Here is a 23,542-nt window from a genome sequence, read left to right as displayed (position 1 = left end):
ATAGTTCTGAATTTCGACAATTTTTTTGAATACGATGACTGCAAGAAATATGAGGTAAGTTGCATTTTTATATTACGAATTTACAATTTTTAGTGTGTATCCTAATTTAATGTATTAGGTATTGCTTGGTTCACTTATATAAAATCTAGCTGGATTCTAAGTAGAAGTGTTTTCGTGTTCAAAATGCGTGGCTATTTTTGTTGCGTTTTCGCAACGTTTGTCATCACAGATGCGCTGAACGATGCGTTTTCGCAACGTTTGTCATACCGTGAGCTTTCGATGTGCGACCGCTCTGCATTTTATTATGGATTGATTGCTGTTGATAATGAAATATGCTAATCTGTAAATAAAGTTTTCTTTACAAACTATAATCTGACCCAACTCAATCCATCTGCTATCTGTCTTTGAATGTTTTATAACATATTAGCCTACATTAGTTTCGTACATAATTACAGTATAACGAAAACCTCATGAAAAAATATTTAACCGCTATCTAAGTTAGAATTCATTTGTCAATTAAGAATTATATATTAATTATTAAAATTCTACAATGTGCTTCAAAGATCTGTTAAAGGTTTTCAAGTAATACCCCACAAGCCCGACTTATCATCCATATCATAATTTGTGCTAACTGTTGGCCTTATTTAGTGATTGTTGTCGAAAGCAAATTGCATTGTTGTTCTACTTTTCTAACTATAGTTTTCCCACACGTGTTGTTAATTATTTTTGTCTCCATTGTTAGGAAAAAGAGATTGGATGAAGAGTTGGAAGAACTTGAAAGATTCTCTGACAAAGAAAGTTCTGAAGAAGAAAATGATGATAACATCACTGTCGTTCAAACGTCTGAAGAAATTAGAGTGTTTATCGCTCCACCGGATAATGGAAATATCACTGATGAAGATTCAGGTGACGAAGGAAATGTGCAGCTGGACAATTTACCGGGTGAACAGCTTACGGCTGAAGCTATAGTGGCAAGGCCCCGCCCCTTCAGTCTCACAATACAGGATAAATATTTGAAGCAAGAAATGGTACTTTTCAATCTTCTCCTACATGTTGAATGTATGTGTGAACAACACTTGGCTGTTTGCGAGTGAAGGTGGTTACAGCCAAGACATGCTGACCTTTACCAGATCACTGGTACAAATCTGGCTTAAAAAATATGGAGTCCCTCTGCAAAAAAACAGGAAGACAACAGTCGATAACAAATGCGATCAATGCAGATATGCGGTTTGATCAAATTGCTCATGATATCGTTCCAAGTGAACCCAAAAGCTTCCGAAGATGCAGACAATGCCAGAGCCAAACAGTATACGTCTGCAAGAAATGCGATGTTCCTTTACATTTGAAATGCTCTCAACATTACCACTAACAGTGAATACGTTTTTACGAGTGAGTACATGATAATGTAACCGTTTTTTCCAGCAATAAATCTTGCAAACTGCCAAGCAGACTTAGTGTACTAAATATTACAATATTTCAGAAAAAACACTGCAGACAGATCATAAACTGATATGCATACAACTAAACGGATGAAGATAATAGCTAGGAAGATCAAGAGATTAGACAGACATAGCCTAGACATAAGTTTTAAGTCTGTACGAATCAATCGCGACAACAGCAATAGCATGCGTGGTGACAAACGTTGCGTTTTCGCAACATCCTCTGCTGGCGGGTGACAAACGATGCGTTTTCGCAACGTTCGATTTTTGCAAATATTTCAATAAATAAAAAAAATTTAAAATTTTTTTTGGCAATTATCATCCCTTTACACACTATTAAAGATGATATGTGAATTTCACGAATTTTTAAGCATCTTTATTTTTCATGTCTTGTATGGGTTAATACTGCACTTCTTTCATTATTCCTTTAAAAAGGACCCTATTTGTCACCAAATTAAACCATTTGAATTTATGCGGAAAAACTAGGAGGTTGTAGTAAAATTTCCGAACTCCTCAAAATTTACTTTTTCAACATGAAAACAAAGAAACTCTCCTTACGCTTTGAATTCTCACACAAGATTGTCCTGGGAATTGTGGGAAATGCATTCAAGCACGAAGAAAAGATCTCGACTGAAATGAAGTGTCAAAACTTTTTATTAAAAAAAATAAAGGGGTGGCTCATAGGACCCTATATGCTCATAGGTCCCGACCTTGAGGAAAATCAATAAAAGTAATAATAAAATCAACAATAAAAGGAAAATCAACCACCAGTGCCTCGAGTAGTCGCTCGCGCCGTTCAAAAGAAGAAGAGATTGAAATCCGGCTCGAAATGGAGAAGTTGCGGTGGGAAAAACAGATGCGGGTGAACAAAGCCAAAGCAGAGGAAGCCAGAGCCAAAGCCAAAGCAGAGGAAGCCAGAGCCAAAGCCAAAGCAGAGAAAGCCAGAGCCAAAGCCGAAGCAGAGGAAGCCAGAGCCAAAGCCGAAGCAGAGGAAGCCGAAGCCAGAGCCGAAATTGAAATGCAGATCAAGGCAGCTGAACCGAGAGCAAGGCAAAGTAAGTTTGAGTTGTTTTCACAACGTGGATCGGACCAAGGGTCGGAGCGCAGGCAACGATGGCCTACGGCCAGTAGTCTCGGAGTCACCGACTACATCCCTACAGCGATAGAAAAGGTCCCGAGGTGGGACGCTGACATTTTCAATCCGCTTGGGAGATCGCATGACACTCATGGGGCCGCTAGCATAGATGCCCAACCTAAACAGAGCAAGGCTAAACAGGAGAATTTAATGGAACGGCCACATAGAGAACTCCCCTAAGAAAGCTTTTTCCAGGGAACGCCCTAACAAACAAGTATAGAACGTGGACTAAAGATAACTTTTTGGCAAAACCGCCCGGGGGGACTCATGGGGCCGCTGAACGAGAACCTCATTATGATCAACATGATTTTTATAGAGAGAAGGTTGTGAAACCGTCACAAACATGCCCCTTAACTGCAAGGAAAGATCTTAAAAATGAGAGATGTAATTTACCACTAGTTAAAGATGATGGCCGTGAAACTAGACATGTTATGACATCCCCGCCAGGGCTTAATGCAAACAGAGGCGCTGAGGATCAACAAAACTGGTTCTATAAATATCATAATTGTCGCACTTTCTATGACAAGGCCGCATTGATCAATTATGACGGCAACAACATGCCATTTATATTTTTTTAAAACCGTATCGAATCACTAATGGAGAGTTGCCCATTTGAGGGAAATCGGCTGACTTTGCTACAGGCAGCCTTCGTACGTAGCGCCGCGCAAACCATTTCAAACTTAACATCGGATACTTCTGGTTGGAGCGAAAAGGAAAGGATCAATATGTCGCTGGATCGCTTGTCGCAGCGCTTTGGCGTTAGAGGCGGATTTCTCGCGGAGCCGGAGATTCGGCGGATACGGCATGGCAATAAATTATCTGGGATGTCATCATCCTCAATAAAGGAATTCAAAGACGAGCTGGCTCAGTGTACCCTCTTCGCTAGAGCGTATAACCAGCGTCATCAGCTAGAAGGACGTTTTGTACTAGACTTGGCAGGTCGATTACCTGGATATGCGAAGAAAGACTTTTTGTACTATCTGAAAGAGAAATATGTTAGCACCGAGGAACCAAGCTTCCAAGGCCTAATGGATTTCGTAAATTGCGAAGAGACGTGTCGCTCTACGGACTTCGCCATACGCTTAATGGAGGAAGTCGTTGCTAGAAAAGATACAAAACGGTCGGCAAGTGATAATCACATTATAAGTATTCGTCAAACCTCAGCACAGCCTGTCAGAAATGTCACCCAAGGTAGCAGTCGCGGGTCTGGCTTTAGTTCTGGGAGCCGAGAAGAAACGTTTGGTAGCCGCTCTTTTGAGGGTACGAGGAAGGACATACTCTGTATCTATTGTGAGAGTAGGATTGATTGATTGATTTATTGAATTTTTATCCTCGGACTGGGAAAGCTTCTTGCAGAGCTTAATCCTGGCAGTTTCGCATACTTGTAGAGGCTTTGAATCACTGACGCAGGCCCGGTCACCGAGATTGACAGAGTGAAGTTTCCGATTGTTGAAGTCTTGTTGCCGGGGAACTATTCCATCCATTAGATGCCGCTGAATGGAGAGCAGTCCTTAACGTGCGTTGCTCAAGCGCAGACTACCCAATTGTCCTGATTTCCTAAACTTGACGCCGTCGCGACGCCGAGATGTCATCGCCACGACTTGTCGTTGTCTAAACTGCCTACGTTTAGGACACGAAGCGAAAAACTGCACCCAATCATGCAATTGTAGGCGCTGCGGCGAACATTTCCGATTTAAGCACTATTATCTACTGCACGACGCCTATGTGAATCCTCAAGCAACATCGGGCAATGGCAATGGTCTTAGAACGGCACCTGCCGTCACTAATCGTAGCGTAAGCATCGCTCATAAGAGGGCAGTGTTTAATCGTGTCACGGCTGCGCGGGTCATAAACCCATCTAATGGAGAGACCACTCTGGTTTACTGTCAACACGACCCAGGCTCTCAGCTCACATTTGTTTCAAGCCAATTGGCTAAAGAATTGTATCTAAAAGCCGCGGATAATGTATCCTTCCGCATGGACACTCTAACAGGCAAACAAGAAATACACTCTGATCTGGTTAAATTTAATATCCAATTCTTAGTTACTGACGAACTGTATGGTGATGTGGAAGCAGTGGTAAATGCACCTTGGAGTGACCATGTCGAAACATTGCCGCAGCATCAAGACTTAAATAGGTTTTCACATTTCGATAATGTTGAATTGATTTCGTTACCTAATAAAATGTCGGTCGATATTCTAATCGGGAATGACCATGCTTACTTGATGCGAGTAATAGAAGAACGTGTTGGCATGACTCGGGAAGAGTCCCATGCTATTTTAACCCCACTGGGCTGGCTGGCTGGTGGAGGTCGAGGTTCTATGATTTCTGGTGATTCTAAAGTACGTCGTGTTGCCATTAATGGTAACGTCGCTGAGGAGTCACTTAGTCTTGACAGTTTTGATGCGCAGGAGATTGAAATCAGTCGTTTAACAGATGAAACGATAGAACTGTCCCGCAATGATGTCATAGCACAAAAATTTGTTGAAACGCAAATGAAAGTTGAAGATGGGAGATTTGAAATGCCCGTACCGTTAAAAACCGACTTTGAATTACCGGATAACCACTCTTTGGCTCTTGACCGTGTTCTGAGCTTACGACGAAAGGCTTTAAAGCAATCTGATGTTCGAATATTCTTAGTAGACACGATGACTGAAATGCAGTCCAGTGAGTACATTGAGCCGGTAAAAGACGACGACTCATCGGCATGTGTGTGGTACTTACCATATTTTGTGACATCCCAAGCAAAAAAGCGAGTGGTATATGACAGCAAACCTGAATTTAAGGGTAGGTGTGTTAATGATGTGATTTTGTCGGGCCCAGACATATTAAACCCTTTAACACAAGTTCTGGCTCGCTTTAGATTGGGAAAGTTTGGCCTAATGGCAGACCTAACCAAGTGTTTCTTCCAGATTCAATTACTAATGGAACAACGCGACTTGTTCCGTTTGCTATGGTTTGAGAATAATGATATCGAAAAGGGCAAAGTAATTCCGTTTAGATTTTGTGTACACCCTTGAGGAATTAAAAGCAGTCCATACATCGCCTGCTTAGCTATTCAAAAAATGATTGAACAAAACCCCACTGGAGCCAGTGACCTGACCCTGAGTACCATTCGAAAAAATATGTATATGGACGATCTGATATTCTCTGGAAATAGCCTTGATGAGGTCAGTGAGATTGCAAAAGAAGCCATTGACTTGTTCGATAGCCGAGGCTTTAGTTTGGTGAAATGGAGTGCCAACAAAAGGGCGTTGGATGTTTTGTCCAACTTCAAAAAGGAGATGTTAGCGTCTTCCTTTCGCGATGTCGACCTGGAAAAAGACGATACAGACTTACCAGTAGCAAAAACTCTAGGTTGCGTGTGGCAAACTGAGTCAGATTCATTATTCATTAAGTGCTCTCTTCGACCTTTGGAGAAGTACACACGTCGCTCAATGTTAAGCCAACTTGGCCAAAATTTCGATCCACTAGGGTTCGGCGCGCCTTTCTTCCTAAAAGCTAGGTTAATTCTGCAGCGTTTAACTATTGAAGGTCTTGATTGGGACACCGAAGTGCCACCCGACTACATAAAAGAATGGAAGTCGTGGCTTCATTCTGTAGATTTGCTGAAAGAATTTTCTATACCTAGATGGTATTTTGTAAACATCGAGCCGTGTTGTGCAGACGTTGATATCGTATATCAGTTACATGGATTCAGTGATGCCTCCAATCACTCCTTTTCCTCCGTTGTGTATATACGTGGGCTGTGTAACGGAGTCCCTTGTGTATCCTTCGTTTTTGGCAAAAGTAGGGTTGTCCTCAAGCATCAAAGTGCATGGCCGATTGCCAGAAAGGAGCTTGTAGCCGCGCTTAATACTACGGAGCTGTTAAACCAGGCAGCTAATGCACTCCACCTGCCTGATCTTAGAAAACATTTCTGCTGTGACTCGAATACTGTCCTTCAGTGGATCAGAAACCCTGATTTACGATTATGCAAGTTTGTTACTCGTAGGTTAAATCGTATTTTACTCTTGTCAGAGGTGAGCGAATGGCATTACTGTCCGACACATCTCAACTCTGCAGACGTTGGAACCAGACCGAACGCCATCACCAAAACAGGTTCCAGAGAGATGTGGTTGAGCGGTCCATCTTTTCTCATCCAGAAAGGCGAGGTCCCAACGGTGAATGGAGCAGATGCTGCTATTCGTAAAATGGAACTGTCGCCGGAGATGACGGTAAAAGAAAATGCAACTGGCTCCATTAGCAAGATGATCGAAACCGCACCTACTTTGTACGTGTTGAAAAAGAGAGCCGCCTATCTTGTAGCTTTCACGGAGTTCATTGTATCCAAATGCAAGAAACATGGGTATGTAAAACCAAAGTTAAATGCATCTTATCTAGAGGACGCTTTAAATAGAGTTGTTTCCTGCGTACAGAAAGTAGTGTATAGAGATTTGTTAAGTTGTGACGGTCTGCCAGAGTCGATCGATGTGGTAACAAAACGTCTTGCTTCGAGCGAAGCTGGCGCTGATAAACAGTGCCTGAGGGAGTTGCGCTCTCTAAAAAAGTATCGTCCTTGTGTGGACACACGGGGGAGACTTCGTATTGAAGGTCGTTTGAGTAAGTCTCCCGAAATAACTGTCGATGCGAAGCATCCTCTTATTTTGCCTTCGAGGCACGCATTGACACGGCTAGTTGTCCTTGACGCTCATTATGATAGCTATCACTGTGGTGTGCAACAGACACTGCTATCTACTCGCCAACGTTTTTGGATTGCAAATGGTAATTCCTCGGTGAAACATTATTTGCATGACTGCGTGGTCACAGCGGTAGACCATAATCTCTTCGTGGGAAAATTGTAACATAAGATTCCCGAATCCGTTCGTCTGCATGTAATGACCGAAAAAGAAACACTCCTTCGAAACGTCCATTCAAATTTGTATTTCTGTAAAATTAGCCACCTGGCTGTCGAAATTGGATGCAACGCCGTACACCACTAAAACTTGTCACTACAGAACAGATTACTTAGATAAAAGACGGAAAATTTGTCCAGCTAGCAAGCGCAAGCACCAAGCAAACAGTTAAATATGCGACTGACTTCCAACAAACACTTTTACGAATAACCAGAATGATTTGCAATGTCTCAAACTCACGTACGCAGTACTGTGACGCAATAATGAAAGACAATTATGAAGCCATTCAAACAGGTGTGCAAAGCGGCTGATGCAATATTTTATCAGTCTAGGAACAATGAGCCAAGATTGCTTCATTTTTTAGGAAAAGTTCCATGACGTGATACGATAAGATTCAATATACCATATCAGTTATTATATGACGTTTGATTTGGTGAATAATTGTCGGGAACATAGCGGCCCCTAGTTATGACAGTCTGACATGGCATAGCTAAAAAAGAATTGACGACAATTGTGAGCCAATGAATAAAAACACACGATACACAAATTGTTTGAATCACTCACGTTTAAGTTAATATGTAAATACAAAGGGCATGCAAAGAATGAACAACAATAAGAATAATACACGACGATACATGAAATTGGTACCATAGGTACACGCTAAAATGACGCTATATACAATGGTTGCGATAATAACCGACTGTTCTGGGCTCAGACAAGTGTCGGCCACCGCAGACAAAACCAGGCTCAAACCTTAACATTTAGGTGTTCTTTACGGGGGCGAGGCACGAAATATCCCTCAACACGTAGTCTACTTTCACTTCCCATGTACTCTCATCATAGTTGCAGACGGCAACTTTAGCTCTACGAACCACAGGCTTCCCTTTCCTAATTTGTGGAACTACCTCATGCACCCTCCCAAGTTGATACTTCCCACGTTTACCAATGTCTTGGAGAGAACCTACCACTACAAGTTGACCAGGCTCCAAATTCTCGGCCATTTTTAACCATTTTTTCCGGCCCTTCTTCTTCGTCGTATGAGCTGTTCTTTCGAACTATATGTTTGGGCATGATGTCATCAGCCACTCGACAGTCTCGTCATCCAGGGCCTTCAGTCCAAGCGTTCCATGTGGTGGTTGATGGATTGGGCAGTCATGAACGACATGATCTACTGTCTGGTCTGTGGCGCCACACTCGCATCCCGGTGAGGGAGCCAGGCCTCATCTGCACATGTCTGAACGAAAGCGACCGACGCCGGTTCGTAGGCGGTTAAGCCGGACCCACGCAAGTCTTGCGAGGGACATTCCCGGAGGGTGGGGATCGACGTCGGGTAGGAAATCACGGAGTCGGGAGCTGTTGTTTTGCCACTCCATGTTCCATGTGTAGTTCGTCCAGTGTGCCGCACTTATTCCAAGATCTTCAATGTTGTTCAGAAGCTGTCGTGCGGCGGGCACAAATGGGCGTCTTGATTTCAGTCGCTGCTGTCCTCCAGGTAGGCGCTGGAGTGTACTGTGGAGGAGGTGGTCGGGGTCCAGTGCGCGACGAGCAAGGGAAATCATGGCTCCTTTACGGCGAAGCTCAGCAGGTTAGATGCCTGCAAGGATGGGAAGGCAGTCCGTTGGAGTGGGACGCAGGCATCCAGTCACAGTGCGTAGTGCGTCATTGATGGCGGTGTCAATGTGGCGGGTGTGAGAGCTGCGGCACCACACTGGTGCGCAGTACTCAGCGGTAGAATGGACGAGGGCCAAGGTAGGAAGGGTTTTCGCATCGGCTCCCCAGCCGGAACCCGCTAGCCGCCTCAAAAGTGCAACGCGCGCAGATAGTTTTTTGCGCAGTGACTCCAGGTGCCGTCGAACGTGAGTGACCTGTCCAGTGTCCAGGGTTACGCCGAGGTAGGTGGGTTCGGCGCAGTAGGGGAGGTGTTCGTCATCGGTGGTAATGTTGATCTCACGTTTTGCTTCCTTGTTGTTTAGATGGAAGGCCGCCGACACTGTCTTTGCCTTGCTGAGCTGTAGCTTCCATTTCTGGAGATATGTTGATATAGTTGACATGTCCTGGCTTAGGTTCCTCTCCATTGACTGCCAATCTCCGGCTGGATGCAGGAGAGCCAGATCGTCTGCGTAAGCATACTTCCTGGAGATGGTGTCAGGCAGGTCATAGATGTAAGTGTTAAAGAGGAGGGGAGCCAGGAAAGAGCCCTGTGGGACGCCGTTCCTGAGTCGACGTAGTCTACTTCGTCGGCCGCTACCGGTGGAAAGGGTAAAGCTGCGGTTTTGCACAAGTTCCATAATCATATGGACCATGTGCCTGTCAGGAAGGAGACGGAGTAGTTTGCAGGTAAGGCCGCTGTGCCATACAGTGTCGTAGGCAGCCGTGAGATCGACAAACACGGCGCCAGCCTTCTTTTTTGCCGAGAAGCTGTCCTCGATATCTTGGGTCATCAGAGTGACCTGGTCTACGGTTGATCTTCCGTGGCGAAAGCCGGCTTGTTCCCGAGGGAGCTGAGGGTCTATTATCGGTTCGACACGGGCGTAGATAAGTCTCTCGAGTATCTTGAAGGGGATACAGAGCAGAGAGATGGGGCGGTAGCTCTTCGGATCCTCTGGGGACTTCTTCGGCTTTGGGACTGCAACCACTAGGGCTCTTCTCCAGATTCTTGGGATGCGCAGGTGACGCAAGCAGCAGGAAAGGAAGTCTTTTAACCAGGACCTCACGCAAAGAATGAACAACAATAAGAATAATACACGACGATACATGAAATTGGTACCATAGGTACACGCTAAAATGACGCTATATACAATGGTTGCGATAATAACCGACTGTTCTGGGCTCAGACAAGTGTCGGCCACCGCAGACAAAACCAGGCTCAAACCCTAACACTTAGGTGTTTTTTTACGGGGGCGAGGCACGAAATATCCTTCAACACGTAGTCTACTTTCACTTCCCATGTACTCTCATCATAGTTGCAGACGGCAACTTTAGCTCTACGAACCACAGGCTTCCCTTTCCTAATTTGTGGAACTACCTCATGCACCCTCCCAAGTTGATACTTCCCACGTTTACCAATGTCTTGGAGAGAACCTACCACTACAAGTTGACCAGGCTCCAAATTCTCGGCCATTTTTAACCATTTTTTCGGCCCTGAAGCCCTGGCAAGTAAAAATCTATCCATTTGCTCCAAAACTGCTGAGAAAGTGACAAATTGAACCAATAATCCCTTCTTAGTTGGTCACGATCATGTGGTTGCCCAACAGCACAGTATGGGTCTAAGTATGGGGTCAAAAGTGAGGCAGGGGTGATGACAGTAAAGTCCCTAGGGTCGTCACTCAAAGGTACCAAAGGGCGTTCGTTCACGATCCGAACAGCACTGCTGGTGTACGTAAGCAGTTCAATAAAATTGGGCTTACGTATTGAAGAGTCTAAAATGTGAAAAAGGGCAATTTTAAATTGTTTTACCATTGCTTCCCAAGCGCCACCTTGCGCTGGAGCATACGGAGGTATAAACTCCCAGTTTATCTGCTTATGTCTCAGGGCGTTGTGAAATTCAGTTGATTTTATCAACTCGGGTAACTTCTTAGATGCCGCCTGAAAGGTGCTTCCATTATCGGAATAGATAGCATTAACCTGCCCACGTAAATCTGTAAACCTAGTAAAGGCAAGTAAAAATTCACTGAGCGACAATGATGTAACCAGCTCAGCATGGATAGCGCGAGACGCCATATATGTGAACAAGAGTCCCCAAGCTTTTTTGTGACTCCTACCTTCAACAAAGGTTAAAGGTCCAAGATAGTCTAAGCCGCAATCAAAAAAGGGTTTCCTGTGCGCAGTTGTGCGAGACAAAGGTAAATCAGATATCAGCTGCCTTATAGGCCGCGCTTTCTCAATCGCACTTACACCACAATCATTAAGATACCTCTTCACGGAGGCATTACTATTAGCGATCCAAAACTTCTGTCGCGTAGACAACAAAGTGTGCTGTACTCCACAGTGCGCATTTCGATTATGATGCGACAGTACAACAAGCCTAGTGAAGGGGTGTTTCGAAGGCAAAACAATCGGATGCTTTGCTTCAAGAGAGATCTGGAGAGAATTACTTAAGCGCCCTTCAATGCGGATTACACCAGCATCATCTACACAAGGTCTGTACTTTTTAAGTGAACGCAATTCTTTCAAGCGTTCCTTCTCACGTTGCGAAGCACCAACACTCCCCCGCTTTATCACTTCCTCAAGGGCATCCGGCGATCGCTTGGTCATTAAATGTACCACATCTCCATACACGCTCTTTTGAACAAACTTCACAGCCAACTCTAAAGCACTGTTAAGATAAATGCATCTAGTTTTGGCTTCACAAAGCTACGCTTTCTCGTTTTACAGCACAAAAATTCAACAAAAGCAACCAAATAAGCGATTTTCTTTTTCATAACATACAAAGAAGGTGCGGCTTCGATCAATCTGTGAAGGCCATCCTGTCCAACGTCGAGCGACTCCTCTTCGTCACGAAGATATAGGCTATGGACAGGTACTGAAGTGGCATTTTCTACAGATGGAATTTCTTCACACTGATAGAGAAGACTAGAACCGTTCAACCACAACTCTCGAAATTCTTTCTTAGTAATAAGATTTGGCCGTGTGCCAACATCAGCTGGGTTTATATCGGTAGGGCAAAAACGCCAATCCTGGACTCCAGACAACAGAATTTCTTCACATTGATAGAGAAGACTAGAACCGTTAAACCACCTCTCTCGAAATTCTTTCTTAGTAATAAGATTTGGCCGTGTGCCAACATCAGCTGGGTTCATATCGGTAGGGCAAAAACGCCAATCCTGGACTCCAGACAACAATAAAATATGCTCAACTCGACGCGTGATAAACTTATTCAAACGTAAATCAGGGTTTTTAACCCACTGCAACACAGTCCGAGAATCACACCAAAAATATTTAATGCAGTCAGGCATCTTCAATGCCTCGTAGGCCTGCATCACGAGTCTTGCTGTTTTCAAAGCGGCAACAAGCTCTTTCCTAGCTATCGGCCAAGAAAACTGATTTTTTACAACAATGGTAGATTGACCCAGAACGAAAGACACACTAGGAACTCCATTAACCAGTCTACGCAAGTAAACAACAGATGAGAAAGCTTGATTCGAAGCATCACTAAACCCATGCAATTGATATGAAACAACATCATCCGGACTGCACACACCAGAGTTTGCAAAATACCATCTCGGTAACGAAAAATCCTTAAGCAGGTCTAAAGAGCGAAGCCACGACTCCCACTCTTTAACAAAGCTATCAGGGACCTCGGTGTCCCAATCAAATTTATCCATTGTCAATTGCTGAAGTATCAGGCGTGCTTTTAGAAAAAATGGCGCTCCAAAGCCTAACGGATCAAAATTTTGTCCAAGCTGACTGAGCATACTTCGGCGCGTGTGTTTAGCTAAGGGCTTTAAGGAACATGCGATACGCATCTCGTCAGACTCGGTTTGCCACACACAACCCAATGTCTTCGCTGATGGCAAAGTCATATTTTCAGTCTGAAAGTCCACATCACGAATCAAAGGTGAGAGCATCTCATTATCCAAATTTGACAAGACAATCATAGCCTCCTTGTTAGCACTCCACTTAACAAGTTTACTCATATATTTAACTTATCTTTAACGAGTGGAAAATTCATAAATTCATTTAAGTTGGGGAAGGTGATACCTATCTTTAAAAAGGGTAGCTGCAAAGATTCAAACAACTACAGACCAGTCAGCCTACTACCTGTTTTTTCAAAGATATTAGAAAGACTCATGTACAACAGATTATACTCGTTTTTAATTAGACAAAAAATTTTCTATGACAATCAATTTGGTTTCAGAAAAAATCATTCCACAAGCCATGCTGCTTCAATGCTAATAGATAGTATCACTAGTATACTCAATGACAACCACCTTGCATTAGGAATCTTTCTTGATTTATCTAAAGCATTTGACACCATTGACCATAAAATATTGCTAGCTAAATTATATCATTTCGGAATAAGAGGCGTGGCCTATGATTGGTTCATGAGTTACCTGAGTAATAGAAAACAAAGAGTGGTTTTCAATGGCACACTATCTTCTAATGTTAACAACATTTCTTTGAGTGTCCCACAAGGGTCTATCTTAGGCCCTCTTCTATTCCTGATTTATGTAAATGACTTTCCTAACTGCCTTCAACACGGAACTGCAATTATGTTTGCAGATGACACCACCGTTATATATAAAAATAAAACCGTTTCTACTGTATATGATACGGCAAATCAAGAGCTTGTAGGCCTATGCATAGATCAATGGTTATCAACAAATCGATTGTCTCTAAATGTCACCAAAACCAAACATATATTATTTTCAAGTCAAGGAAGCAAGACACTATCATACCACCCACCCTTGAATATTCGAAAAAGCAACATAGAACAAGTTGCCTCAATAAAGTTTCTGGGATTAATTGTAAACGAGCATTTGTCATGGAAATCTCATATGGAAATCTTGCTTCAAAAAATAAGATCAACACTCTGCGTGACAAAAAAAATTAAGCCTTTCCTAAACAAACAAGCACTTCTCTCCATTTACCATTCTCTAGTTGAGAGTCAGATATTATATTGTATCTCAACGTGGTGTCATGAAAACAAAACTACATTGCAAAAGCTACAACGTACATGCAATAACTTTCTTCGTACTGTATTTGACATTGACCGCAGAGAAAGCATAAAAGGTGTAATGGAACTCAATAATTTAAAATCAATTAACCACATGAAAACTACAGAGATTGCAACTTTCATGTTTAAATATTCAAAAAAGCTGCTTCCCACAGCATTCAATGATATACTTATGTGTAAACAATCAAGTAGCCTAACAACAAGAAGTAATTCTCCTTATATTCCGATATATTGCAGTATTAACACCTGCAAACAATCAACACGGTACATGGGGCCAACAGTTTGGAACAAGCTTCCAACTACTATAAGAAATGAATGTAAAACTGTAAAAGGCTTTAAATCAAAAATAAACAAGCTAAATCTTCCTTGAAATAATCCCATCTAAGTATTACATCATGCACCAAACATACTAATATTTTTATTTTTTTTTTATTGCCCAGCAATGATAAGCCAATGTGTGTAGATTTATTAGCAAAATAGTAAGATTGTAAGTACTCCTACTGGCCTTCTGGTTCTTGTGTTTTTTGTCCACAGAAGTTCTACAGAGTCTGCAGAAGTTTTTCCATCCTTTTTGACCAATCTCCATCTTTCGGTGAAGCGGTGGCCATGTGCTCCAACCAGTTGTTTTATTTCAATATCTTGGACTGGATCGTCATGCTATTGTCTGATTGTTTATCTATTTTTTTAACGTAATATGCCAAATTGGATATTTTTTGTCACTTTAATATGGTTTCACGTGTAAAACATATGGTAACCCAAATTTATCATATTACTGGGACATACCACTACTACATCCCAGCTGGCGATGCCTGTCATTTTTGCATTAATACAACGTTAGCCAACGTTGGATCGGTGTGGAAGTGGCAAGTTTAGCTGACTGGGGTCTAAAATTATCGCTTTATCAATGCAACTTTTATCAAAGCACGCTTGATATCTTTAAGACATAACTTCCCTGGGTATAATTGAATTTCGCAAGATGATGATGTTGTTTTTTGCTAGTTTAATTTATTTGTTTTTTGTCATTGTTTCATGTCGTCAAGTTATAGCCTATCTATTTTGTGAGTCGTGCAAGGCCTGGTGCGTTGCGCTTGAAATGGCTTTTCCCGTGGTAAGATTTCTTTGTGGGGTTTTCTTTGCCTGCCTTGCTCTTTGCTATGAGCTAAACGCATCAAGACGTGTTCCCCATACGACCATCAGCACTCTTGATAACGCACCATGGCCGATCTTCATTGCAACTGTCCATACAAATCTTCAATATATCAGCTAAAGTTATGTAGACTAATAAAGTTATAGCCTATATATGTTTATTTGTTTTGTAACATTTTTTATTTTTTTATTTTCCCTTTATATCTTAAATTTTTCTGAAGGTGTTGCGACCGTGCCAAATTTTTTTCAACTCAATAACTTACTTCGATCACAAGCACGTTTTAACGCTCGCGTTTTGTCGCTTCTACCTTTTTCTTGACCTTTGCTATGTTGACGTGTATTGTTTTGATATGATGGTCAGAAATAAAAAAACAACTGAACTGAACTGAAAGCAATTGATTCATGAGTGATTTGCTGAGCTTCCTCTAAGCTATCAGCCGAAAATATAAAATCATCCATGTACATATTATTTGCAATATTGCATATTGCAGAGTGTCAGGTCACCAGCACCGCTGGGATTTTGCTCGATCATTTTCTTTATAGCCAAGCAAGCGATATATGGGCTACTCTTTATTCCCCAAGGGTGTACACAAAAACGAAAGGGTACCATTCTACCATTTTCACGGTCATCATCTTCAAACCACAATATACGAAACAAATCCCTCTGCGACTCAGGTAACTTTATTTGAAAGAAGCATTTAGTCACATCAGCCATGAGACCAAATCTACCAAGCCGAAATCTAGCCAAGACATTTACAAGAGGGTTTAACAAGTCAGGACCCGAAAACATTACATCATTAACACAAGTTCCTCGAAATTCAGACTTGCCATCGTAAACAATATGCTTTTTTAATTGTGACGTCACAAAGTATGGTAAATACCACTGAAATCCTTTTACATTTTCTGCTTCACCAGCACGCTCAATATAGCCATTAGATTTAAGATCTTTCATGGTGTCGGTAAGAAAATCACGAAGTTCAGGTTGTTTTAAAGCCTTCTTCCTTAAAGCAGCAGCTCTATCTGACGCCAGCACAAAATTGTTAGGTAAATCAATATCTTCCTTCAACGGTACAGGTATCTCAAATCGACCATCTTTCAACTCAATATTCGGTTCAACAAGTTCTCTAGCCAAATTATCATTGCGAGACAATTCACAGGTTTCATTTTGCAAGGTCAAATCCTGAATGACTTTATTCAGGTCTGCTATTTCCATATCACGAGACTCAACTTTACGCTGAAATCTAGAGAAGACATCCAACTCTGAAGACGTCTGCACTCTGCACACTTTAGCAACGCTTTCAACTAAGGGTGACTTACCACCACAAGCCAACCAACCGAGAGGAGTGAACAAAGCATGTGGTTCACTACGATTCTCACCAACACGCTCTTCTTTAGCCCACATCAAATAAGCGTTGTCGTTTCCAATCAATACATCTACAGTAGTACAATCATTCAAATGAAACATATTCACGTCATGAAAATGACGGAAACCACTTAAATCCTGCTTATGTGGTAAAGTTTTAACATCGTCAGCCCAAGCTGGGTTAACCACCGAAGTTATATCACAAAACAGTTCATTCGTCTCTAACGACTGGATGTTGAGTTTAACAAGGTTAGCACAAGTAGGTTTCTGACCAGCCAGAGTATCCATTTTAAACGACGCTTTGTCATACGGTTTAACGTTAAGTTCGCAGACCAAATCACTCGAAACAAAAGTCAACTGCGAACCAGGATCATGCTGACAATACACCAACTTCGATTTGCCAATCATTGGATTCAAAACACGAGCAGCAGTAATGCGGTTAAAGGCTGCTTTAACATTTCCAATCTTAACATTACGCACAGGAACTCTGGCACGAGCATCATCTTTACCGACCGACTCCAGAGAATCACGTGACGTCACATAAAAATCATGCAGAAGAAAATAGTGTTTCCTATCGTTGTTAGGGTCACATTGACGACAGTTGTTTGCATGAACGTAATCCCTAACCATATGCTGGCGCAAACAATTCAAGCATTTGCCAGCTTTCACAATGACATCTCTCCGATCTTTAGGTGTCAAGCGCAAAAATTCTTTACAATTAGACAAAAAATGATATTCAACTTGACCACGTGACGAACAATAAAAACATGCCGGTATGTCTCTACGTCTGGCCACACCACCGCGCGGTGCGCCAACAGCAGTCGAGTACTGCGAACTCCTTGAAATCACATTATCATGGGGTATTACCGACGTCTGCCTAACCGGACATGAAGGCAATTTTCCTTTGCCAAACTTTTTAAAATGCTGCGACTCATCAGAATCGCCCATTAGCATAATGCTAAAATCAGTCGACTTGCGCGTTTCCTCCCGTACTACAAATTCAAACAAACTCTGAAAAGTAGGCTCATCAATGCCACCATACTGATCACCTAAAAAGTCAAGATAACGCTGCTTAGCGTCAAACGGGAGTCGCTTAGCCAAATCCAAAACAAAACGTCCTTCTAATTTATCACGCTGACCATAAGCTTGCGCGTAAAGCAGACACTGCGACAATTTATCTTTAAACTCTTTCAGATCACTGGAAGAGGTCGAAGTCAATTTGCTACCATAGCGATACTTTCTAATTTCTGGTTCGGCGAAAAGACCTCCACGAACCCCAAAACGCTGGGACAAGCGAGCTAACGACATTTCTATCCTGTCTTCTTCTGACAAGCCAGGAGTGTCGGAAACCAAATTAGCAATCGTTTGCGCAGCTGTTCTAACACAAGCTGCTTGTAACAAAGTCAAACGAGTTCCTTTAAAGGGTGAAGCTGCCATTAAGGCCGTAACACGATTTTTAAAGAAGATAAATGGCATATTATTACCATCGTAACCAATCAAGGCCGCCATATCGAAAAACGTCTTACTATTTTGGTATTTAAAAAAGCAATCCTGTTGTTGAGAACTCGATTTAGCGGGAGAAGACAAACTATATCCCTTAAGGGGCTGAGTGGGCTCAGTCACATGCACAGCCCGATCACGATCTTCACACACGTTAAAATCAGGACACGCGATACGCCTCTCACAGCCACCCAACTTACGTGTAGCTGCGCGATCAAAAACTAGCGGCGCAGAAAACTGTAAAGGGGGCAAAACATTACTTCTGATAGCGGCCCCGTGACCGGTACGCTCCGGGGGAGGAGTTAGGTTATAAGTCACAGGCCTTGGCCCTACATCCTTCGGAAGACACTTAGCCGCGGCCCCGAGACCTCCTGAAACAGCTTGAAAAGATGTGGATTGTACTGGTCCACTTACGGATTGAACAGGCGTCTGGAAAAGGTTATGTAAATTTAACCGCGATTGATGTTCACTTCTGGAATGCTTAGAAGAGCCCTTCTTGGAGCTACGCCGGGAGCCCACATCTGATTGATATTCAGCCAAAGCTACCTCTTTACGTTGTTCAGCCCTCAACTGTGCGTCTTTGAGTGCAAACTCATCAGCTCTCGCGGCGGCCTCAGTAGCTTTTGCTTCGGTCTCAGCTCTCGCGACGGCCTCTGCTCGTACGGTCTCAGCTCGTATGGCTTCAGCTCTCGCGGTGGCAGCAGCTCTCGCTTCAGCCTCAGCTCTCGCGACGGCCTCTGCTCGTACAGCTTCAGCTCGTATGGCTTCAGTTGCTCTCGCTTCGGCCTCGGCTTGTATCTGGAGCTCCTCTCGTCTTAGCTGTAGGTTAATTTGTGCCACTATCCGAGACGAACTCGTAGACATCCTAGTGCTTACATTTGAGGCGCTATCCTCAGGATGTATGTCAGCATCCAACATATCTGAAAACTCACTTACTTTTTGTTCAAAGTTATTTTTTAACGAGTTAAATTCGGGGTCTACCCTATCACGAAGTTCTGCCAAGATTGCAGAGTTAAAAATTTTAGTCAAAACAGCATGTAAATGTCGTAAATCCTCTTCCAAAGTGGAGAACTTAGATCGAAAAATTAACAGTTCCTGCTTATCACTCAAAAAACCTAGGGCTACAGAAAGTTCCCCAATTTGAGTCAAAATATCCCTTCTAAGATGCCGGGCCTCTCGAACTGACTTAGCCTCATCGTTACTGGGTCCCTCGCCAGAATGGCCTGCCTGACCGCAAAGAACATCATCAGGCTTAAACTCAGTCGAGTCGACGACGGTCGAGTCCCTGTCGCCACCGAGTGTAGACATATTAAATGTTGGGGCTACATTTAGCAATTAAAAAAATTAAGTTACACAAACACACAAAATTAAGTTATAAAAAACTTAACTCCAAAGACCGTAAAAAATACAAAAAGAATTTCAATGCACAATACCGTAGTTGTACGGGTATATGAAGTCCTAGAGTTCCACAAAACTTGCTTGGATTCGTTCACTTGAATCTTCAAGCAAAGATCGATTGTCTTTAATCTTTTTTCTTCAAATGAATGTCAATGTTGTTTTTTCTTCAGAACCAACAAAGAAACGCCTTTAATTTTTAACTTGAAGTTCTTCAGTACCAACTGAGAAGAAAAGTCTTTAATTTTCTTTTGCTTCTGCAGACTACCAACCAACAAGATCTTCTTTTATTATTTTGCTTTAATTTCTTCTTGACCTACCAACTGACAAGAACTCGTCTTTTATTTTATTTTTTGCTGCAGTACCAAACACTAGACAGAGTAAAGTCTTTTATTATTTCTTGCTTCAAGTTCTTCTTGGCCTACCAGCTAACAAGCGACGTCTTTTATTTTTTTATGGTCACAGCGGTAAACCATAATCTCTTCGTGGGAAAATTGTAACATAAGGTTCCCGAATCCGTTCGTCTGCATGTAATGACCGAAAAAGAAACACTCCTTCGAAACGTCTATTCAAATTTGTATTTCTGTAAAATTAACCACCTGGCTGTCGAAATTGGATGCAACGCCGTACACCACTAAAACTTGTCACTACAGAACAGATTACTTAGATAAAAGACGGAAAATTTGTCCAGCTAGCAAGCACCAAGCAAACAGTTAAATATGCGACTGACTTCCAACAAACAATTTTACGAATAACCAGAATGATTTGCAATATCTCAAACTCACGTACGCAGTACTGTGACGCAATAATGAAAGACAATTATGAAGTCATTCAAACAGGTGTTCAAAGCGGCTGATGCAATATTTTATCAGTCTAGGAACAATGAGCCAAGATTGCATCATTTTTTAGGAAAAGTTCCATGACGTGATACGATAAGATTCGATAGACCATATCGGTTTTTATATGACGTTTGATTTGGTGAATAATTGTCGGGAACACTGCGCTCCATGTGCCTTAGAGAAAGCAAAGCCTATCAGGCAGCTTATGTCGGATCTACCATTACCACGAACCACGGCCTATAATAAACCCTTCATCAACAGTGGCGTAGATTATTTTGGTCCAATAACGTTTGTGGAGGGAAGAAGCCAAAAGAAAGCATGGGGATTGTTATTTACCTGCCTTGCGAGTAGAGCGATCCATGTGGAACTTGTGACGTCACTATTTTACAGTGAATTTGTTTTAGCATTTACCAGATTTGTAGACTTGCGTGGATCTATACGTAACATGTACTCAGATAACGGGGCCACATTTCAAGCGGCATCTAAAAGACTACCAGAAATTCTGGAGTCTTCTGAAATTCAAACTTCTTTGCGAAAAAAGGAATTAACTGGGAGTTCATTCCTCCGTATGCCCCGGCCCAGGGAGGGGCCTGGGAAGCAATGGTCAAGCAATTCAAAATTGCCTTTTCCTACGTTATTGGGAACTCATCACGGAAACCCAACTTTGTTGAACTTCTTACATTTACGGGTAGTGCCACAAGAATAATCAACGAAAGACCTTTAGTCCCTGTCTGTGATGACCCTAAGGATTCTACTGTTATCACCCCAGCCGCACTCCTTAACCCCTTCTTGAGCCCATTTTCATCAGTAGGAAATCCTCATGACCGAGATGAGTTACGGAGAGACTATAGGTATAACCTGGCTCTATCTCACAGTTTCTGGGAGAAATGGATCTCTTTCTATTTACCTTCCCTGCAGGGTAAAAAAAAGTGGGCCAGTTTGGTGGAAAACCTACAGCCTGGCCAATTAATGGAGGTTGGTTCCCCAGAAGATATACCTAAGAGACGGAGGTACCGTCTGGGGAGAGTCCATGAGATCATCTCCCAAATTAGGAAAGGAAAACCGATTGTCAGGCGCGTCAGTGTGGCAGTCTCAGTGGTGGATGAGGCATCGGGTGAGGTCAAAGTGGATCTGGTCCTAAGGAATATATCGTGCGTTGCTCCTGTGGGGAATGCTTGACTGCGTTCTGGACCCGGCCCCGCCCTGGTCTGTTGTTAGCGGGTGTCGTGGATGCATCTGTACCACCCTTGCCTTTCATTTAAATTTGTAGTGTATTGTAGATATGTACCGCGCAAATCTGTTTTAACCTGCGTATCTCTATGTGTCATCCGCAGGGCCCCAATATGCGTAACTCAACAACATGTTCTAGTAACGTATGCTCTACAGCGCTCTCAGTGATCGGCTTCATTATAAGTAGCTAGTTAGTTACTGTGTAATGCATTTGATTTGTTTGCTATTGTGTGTTTCATGAAAATGATGTAAATACTAATCGTGTAAATATTCGCCAGCGATCTCAGTGATTTGCGTCATCAAAAGTAGCTAGTTAGTTACTGTGTAGTGCCTTTGATTTGTTTGCTACTGTGTGTGTCTCATGAAACTAACGTAGATATTAATCGTTAATCGTGTAAGTATTCGCCAGGCCATTGTGGCCAGGGGATCCCGGTGCCTTGCACTGCTATAAAAGGATAGTCACCGTTTCTGTGTAGCTTTGATGTACATACTTTCTGTGTATTGCATTTCGGGAATCGACCCTTCTAGGCTACTTCAACTTTTGTTTGTAATTATGTGCAATAATTAGGGGCCGCAATGTTCCGGCGGGTCAATTGCCCTCTTGTTTAGAATTGAAATTGTGATGAAAATTTGTTTAGAATTGAAATTGTGATGAAAATTTGTTGACATTGAATTTGCGTTGTTTTTTGTGTTCTGCGTGATGTGGCTTGCCTGGCTGCAAAGAGATTTCACAACTGATTGTCGCTTTTTGCTGCGTGCCGGGAGCCGTTGTTTCTGGTCACAATTTTGCTTTTGTGTTGAGTTTCTTTTCATTATCGAAATAGCACCAGCTTAGTGGCCGAGTGGTTTCGCCTTCGGCTCTGGTGCTGGTAGATCTGAGATCGATTCCAGGTCGGGTCAAACCGAAGACTTGAAAAACGGTACCGATTGTGTTCTATCCTGCATAGCGCAGTGAGAATGAATCGGGTAATAATGTGATAACATCGTAAACCTGATACAAATTAAAAATGAGCCCTGTCGCTAAAAGACCTTAGCTGTTGTAGAGCGACAATAAATAAAACCATAACATTATTATTATTATCGAAATAGCAAGCTAGAGAAATGCCAATGTGTACCACGGATTTCGGATTTAAGTTATCGTTGTTAAAGCCATTATAAGTTTATATAAAATCAGGTTTTTATCCCAACTCACTAACTCAATAAATACATCAAGAAACAATTGCAATTATGATTGAGGCAGACCGAGGAGGGATTGTAGGTAGGCAGTAAGCACCTACTCTTGTAACCACATATGCTGGCGCAAACAATTCAAGCATTTTCCAGCTTTCACAATAACATCTCTCCGATCTTTAGGTGTCAAGCGCAAAAAATCTTTACAATTAGACAAAAAATGATATTCAACTTGACCACGTGACGAACAATAAATGCATGCCGGTAGGTTTTTACGTCTGGCCTCACCACCGCAGTCGAGTACTGCGAACTCCTTGAAATCACATTATCATGGGGTTTTACCGACGTCTGCCTAACCGGACATGAAGGCAATTTTCCTTTGCCAAACTTTTTAAAATGCTGCGACTCGCTAGAATCGCCCATTAGCATAATGCTAAAATCAGTCGACTTGCGCGTTTCCTCCCGTACTACAAATTCAAACAAACTCTGAAAAGTAGGCTCATCAATGCCACCATATTGATCACCTAAAAAGTCAAGATAACGCTGCTTAGCGTCAAACGGGAGTCGCTTAGCCAAATCCAAAACAAAACGTCCTTCTAATTTATCACGCTGACCATAAGCTTGCGCGTAAAGCAGACACTGCGACAATTCATCTTTAAACTCTTTCAAATCACTGGAAGAGATTGAAAATAGTTTGCTACCATAGCGTTACTTTCTAATTTCCGGTTCGACGAAAAGACCTCCACGAACTCC

The 23,542-nt window shown here is 42.4% G+C and overlaps 1 protein-coding gene across 1 annotated transcript; it reads left to right on the top strand.

Annotated features, from left to right (window-relative positions):
• Positions 1 to 3,170: 3,170 nt before the first annotated feature.
• LOC145773793 (uncharacterized) lies at positions 3,171 to 21,568 on the top strand. Its single transcript, XM_082584922.1, has 5 exons — positions 3,171 to 3,834; positions 4,313 to 5,362; positions 5,597 to 6,209; positions 6,570 to 7,339; positions 20,931 to 21,568. The coding sequence occupies exons 1-5, from the start codon at positions 3,171 to 3,173 to the stop codon at positions 21,566 to 21,568; spliced, it is 3,735 nt and encodes a 1,244-aa protein (XP_082441048.1).
• Positions 21,569 to 23,542: the final 1,974 nt, after the last annotated feature.

This window comes from Aplidium turbinatum, chromosome 7, assembly GCF_918807975.1.
Source record: "Aplidium turbinatum chromosome 7, kaAplTurb1.1, whole genome shotgun sequence".
Lineage (NCBI taxonomy): Eukaryota > Metazoa > Chordata > Ascidiacea > Aplousobranchia > Polyclinidae > Aplidium > Aplidium turbinatum.
Note: the sequence above shows the minus strand (reverse complement) of the source record. Positions and strands in the feature narration are given on the sequence as shown.

Excerpts from the sequence above, each read along its gene's own strand:
- LOC145773793 (XM_082584922.1), top strand. The coding sequence starts at position 3,171 with ATGGAGAGTTGCCCATTTGAGGGAAATCGGCTGACTTTGCTACAGGCA. Across the intron at positions 5,363-5,596 it reads CAGCAAACCTGAATTTAAGG|GAATTAAAAGCAGTCCATAC; the intron begins GTAGGTGTGTTA and ends TACACCCTTGAG. Across the intron at positions 7,340-20,930 it reads ACGTTTTTGGATTGCAAATG|GAATTAACTGGGAGTTCATT; the intron begins GTAATTCCTCGG and ends TTGCGAAAAAAG.